General features: G+C 28.1%; 1 protein-coding gene across 1 annotated transcript; it reads right to left on the reverse strand.

Annotated features, from left to right (window-relative positions):
• Positions 1–435: 435 nt before the first annotated feature.
• Positions 436–3,141, reverse strand: LOC109790425 (protein translation factor SUI1 homolog). Its single transcript, XM_020349571.3, has 5 exons — positions 2,984–3,141; positions 1,415–1,513; positions 1,067–1,272; positions 816–869; positions 436–724 (listed from the first exon to the last, which is right to left on the reverse strand). The coding sequence occupies exons 2-5, from the start codon at positions 1,449–1,451 to the stop codon at positions 680–682; spliced, it is 342 nt and encodes a 113-aa protein (XP_020205160.1). The 5' UTR covers positions 1,452–1,513; positions 2,984–3,141; the 3' UTR covers positions 436–679.
• Positions 3,142–5,123: the final 1,982 nt, after the last annotated feature.

Here is a 5,123-nt window from a genome sequence, read left to right on the forward strand (position 1 = left end):
TCAACTGGAATTGAATTTTGATATGATATTTTCAAATTCATATGGCAAATTCAATAATAAATATATTTTGTGCAACAGATTCACTAACCATGTTTGGGTAAATACAATAATTTTTTTAATTACAACTAAAAATAATAATTTTAACTTGGGATAAAAACAAATTTATATTATATTTGAGGTACAAAAAACAAACATTAGTAAAAATTCAAAAGTTTCTTTCTTTCATTTTCTCTTTTATTTTAATTATAGTTTTTGTCCTTTTCCTTGAGCTGGTTGGTTTCTATCTCAAAGTCTCCTGTATTATAATTATAATTTATATATATATATATATATATATATATATATATATATATTGAGTTCCCACAAGCACAACAGTTAAAACATTTGGCAGTTGGCACGTCTAGGGCCCAAAATAAAAAGCAACAAAAACAGGCGGAATAATAATAAAAAATTTATTCAAGACAGTTGTCTTAGAAGCAGACATATTATCGTTGCCACATAACCCAGTAATAACTATCCAGAATAAGGAAAACAGAACCACAGCAGATTACATATAACAGAATGTTGCAGTGACTGATATTCCCTTGAATTCAGATTTATAAGCAGCTGCTGGTGGTAATGTAGTAAGCAAGGCTATGTATATTTAGCATGAAGATAAATTGCCACCGATGGTTAGACCTTAGAAACCATGAATCTTGATATGTTCCTTCTTTACTATGCCAGCCTGTTTGTAATTTAGAAATTAGAATATAACTTTATAGTATAGAACAACAACCACATTATAATTAAGTAATATAAGTAATAAGAATGTTTACCTGCACAAGGAAAGTAGAAACATTCTTCCTTTGATCTCCCTGAAGTTGTATGACCTGCATCCATACAAAATTGATGTTTAGACTATCATTGATAAGGATAAGAGACATCCTGATTAAGAATGTCCATATCAAGGGAGAGCCAAAAAAGTTCACTGGATGAGAAATAGCATGTTATTTCAGTCTCCTACGATGACACAGCAAAGAATAATTAGATGGTGCATTATTTACGACGGAGAGAACAACACACAAACCTGGCCCAACTCAGGGTCTTGAACAACAGTACCATTACAGCAAAATTCTTTCTTTAAGTCTTTGAGTATCTTGCTATAGCTGTACTCTTTCTTCAATCCTTGAACAGTTGTTAGGCTTTTCCTTCCGTTACGCTGTTGTACACGGACATGAACATACTCTTTTGTCCCAGCACCTGAGTCCTCAGCATTTGCCTCAGCAAAGGGATCTATTCAATTGTCAAACCACATCAGAATCCAATGATAAATTGTTGGCAAGAAATTGTCATCTGGTTTCAGTCTAATTGAATTTTTTGATACCAAATAAAAAAAAACTATATATACATATGAACTGAGATATTCAGCACCCACCAAAAGCAGTTGGGATGTTTGTGTCGAATTCAGACATGAAACTTGCCCTTGGTTACTAGTAACAAACAAAGTCCTTCTTAGGTAATCAATCACCAAGCACTGGAAAAAATTAAACATACTCAACATTAGAAATGATATGCACCAACTCACATTTCCAAAGATGCTATTGTTCTCGGTCTGAGAAAATATGAAGTAGACCAAAATAAATATAACTTTTTATTGAACAAAGACATACACAGACGTTAGAAACGTACTGATCCCATTATGCAGCCCTTCATTCAATTTATTACCATATTTACTATCAATATCTTGTCATGCAATAAAATATTTCAAAAGGGCAAGATTTCCTGAAGTTATAATAACACTAGAAAGCTGTCAGCCAGTCAAGGTTCAACTCTTCTTAAAGCTTATGCTTTAAGATGAAGGCTAGATGTTGATTCTATATACCTATTCTGTAACAATTAACAATGGAAATTACAAGTGGTCTCAGTCATGTTTTTTCCAACCGTTGCTCCTTATCTACACTCCTCGCTCACACAATTAGACCCATTGCTAATTATACATGGATACAAAATTTTACTGCAACAATCACCTTTCCACGGCACCTTTGATTCCCCAATATTTATATGATATCATCAATGGTTCTATGGTCATCAAAGCAAACACAGGCCAGGAAAGGGAAATCATGAAATCTGTATTATTCTGTGTGCATAATCATTAAGCTAAACACCGCTACCCATCACGTTCCAACGACCAAATGAAGCTTAGTCTAATGAATGAATGTTCTTGGAATATGCATACACACATGCACACACGCACACATACCAATACCATACAAATAAAGGAACCAGAGGACACAGTACATAGTACCATACAAAGAAAAGAACTAAAGTTCTGCATAACTAGAATGTATCAAATACAAATTCACATGTCATGTCCAATAATTACCACAAACCACTCTCCTTGTATATAATCAGTATAGACCCAAGAAGTCAAAGAATATGCATAATTTAATTCCCTCACATGTCATTACATCAATGTTGTTCCAATGCATTCAATCTCGAAAAAGTTCATTAATTTATACAACATATTCAAATGGGTTCATATATGTATTTGAAGGGACATGCCTACAAGAAATCCACGAAACTGAAGGTTAACCTAACCTGCCCCTAACCCAGAAACTAAAGAATAATAACGAATACGAGGTAACAGTGACATAACTTTTAATAACAAACAAATGAAACCCGGTTTTTAAAATAGGAAAAAAGATTCATTAAATCTCATTAAAAGAATGAAACAGAAGCTAAGAACTGATCATGCAAACAGCTGATACAAGAGAAAAATCCTCAAATCCGCTATTGCACCGTTACGTCAACAAAGAACCAATAACACGCCCAACATAGAAACTAGTAACTGGGTATGAAAGAAAATTGTCATTCAGAAAAGGCAAGGGGTTAAAGTTACGAACTTGTTTACGCATGGCGCGTGATTAATGCAAGGAAACCGACGAAGCAAAGATAAAACAAAAAGAGCGATCAAATTGAAAAAGAAGAAGAATGAGGAAAATACCTAATGTTGCGAGTTGCAAATTGCGAGAGGGAAAGAAAGCAGAAGGTGAAGGAATTGAATTAGCGATGAATGAGAAAAATAGGAACCTAAAGTGGGTCAAGTTTATATATAGGACGGTTCAGATACGAGATAACTACTCCCAACCACGCAATGGGTATCCATTACATTTTTTATTTCCATTTATATATAATTTATTTTTTAAAACTACAATATTTATCAAACTAGTCATGTCTTTAAAAAAAAAGTAACTAAATGTAACTTGATCGATAATCTGGCGTTGTGATAATTTATTTCGACTAAATTATAATTTTATTTCTTTGTCTTATTTTTAAAATTTATTATGTTTTTATTTTATTTTTAAAGTGTTTACGTTAATTTTTAATTTTTAAATTTAAATTGATTCAATCTTTTTAAAATAATGATCTTTTTAATCCTGAAATACGATTCTAAATTTTTTATTTATTTATTCAAGATACCAAATGTATAGTATTAGATTCACCATAATAACTATTAAGCATAATTAATATTTGAAACAAAAAGATTTACTTATACTATTATAATAATAATATTATCATTATTATTTTTATATATGAGGATAGCTTCATTTTATTTTTTATATTTTTTTAATATTTATATTTTATTATATTTTTTTCAACATTATATCTTTTAAGGATAAAAAAAAATATATATATATATATATATGTATTAAAAAATATTTAGTTGTTCTATCAATAATAACTATTCCTTATTTTGTAATAATTTTGGGTTCCAATTTTGTTTAAGATTATTATAATTTTTTCTAATTATATATTATCTCACCTAGATTTATATTTTGTAACATATATATTTTTTTAAATAAAATTCACGATGACACAAAGTGTCTTGACTCTACTGGTATATATAATGAAAATCGCGTAAAAATAAGTCTATTAATTAACAACAAGAATAAAAATGTCTAATATCAAATTTTTTTATTGCTTGTAAGATTTTTTTTATGTGATATTTGCACAATTTTCGTTAAAAGTTTGCAACCAAAAAGAGACATCTCATGTTTCTATGAATTTTGTTTAAAATTAATATAAAATAATATAAGTTGCAATATGTATAGGGAACAATGAGATATAGTCAATTAAAGATAAAATAATCTTAAATAAAAATAGAGGTAAAAAATAATTAGAAATTAAGTGGGCAGTTAATTAGTTATTATTGATAGAGTGGGCATATTTTTTTTATATACATATATTTTTCTATTTTACTCTAACGAAATATGGTGGTGGAAAAATGACCAAAATAAAATAAAAGGGTATAAATGCCTACGAAAATGAAAATCAAAGAAAGATATGCATTTTATATATTGTTAGAGATTTTCCCGTTAGATTTAAGCATAAATTCACTTTCAAAGTTTGCATGTAGGTGAATCAAACAAGTTTCACAAGTTAAAAAGGATCCAAAATTATGCTTTAAAATTGAAAATTTAGAACAACCAAATTGACATAAATTTAGAAAATAAATGACAAAAAAATGAATATTTTGAGAGATAAAGAATTAAATTGAATCTTAAAAATAAGATAAGAGATGAAAATTTAATTTAACTATTATTTATATTTAAAAAACTATTTATTAAGTTATAATTATCTTATTCATGAAATAACTAATTATTAAAATAAAAAAATTTATTTGTACCCATATTTTTTCGAATTTTTTTAAATTAATATGAAAAGGCTCTTAAAAAATAAAAGCAAGGCTATTTTTATAATTAGATTTTATTATAAAAAAAACAACTAAAATTATATAATTAAAATATGTAAATTAATTTCATTGTTTCATTAAAATAATGAAAATAATAAAATTAACATTTAATTATGGTTACTATGATACCCAAATATATTTCAGAAGGTTAGCTTGAAATTGATGAAAAACTTATCCATCACGAACATGTGTATTTTTTTTGTATTTATATTAGGGGATATAGATAATGATCAATACGTATGTTAATTATTGGATTATTATAGTGTTAGAGTGATCACAACAAGATTCACAACAATAATTAAAATGATGGCCATATATGTTGTTCGTCTTCTAATGTTATGCAATATAATACATGTGTATTATATTTTGTTTTCATGTGTCACATCTAAGG

This window comes from Cajanus cajan, chromosome 8 (assembly GCF_000230855.2).
Source record: "Cajanus cajan strain Asha chromosome 8, NIPB_CcT2T_4, whole genome shotgun sequence".
Classification (NCBI taxonomy): domain Eukaryota; kingdom Viridiplantae; phylum Streptophyta; class Magnoliopsida; order Fabales; family Fabaceae; genus Cajanus; species Cajanus cajan.

What these genes read in the sequence shown, in the direction of transcription:
- LOC109790425 (XM_020349571.3), bottom strand. Translation starts at nt 1,451, where the DNA reads ATGTCTGAATTCGACACAAACATCCCAACTGCTTTTG. An exon ending in AAACATCCCAACTGCTTTTG is followed by an intron (nt 1,273 to 1,414) that starts GTGGGTGCTGAA and finishes ACAATTGAATAG; the next exon opens with ATCCCTTTGCTGAGGCAAAT. An exon ending in AAGACCCTGAGTTGGGCCAG is followed by an intron (nt 870 to 1,066) that starts GTTTGTGTGTTG and finishes GTATGGATGCAG; the next exon opens with GTCATACAACTTCAGGGAGA.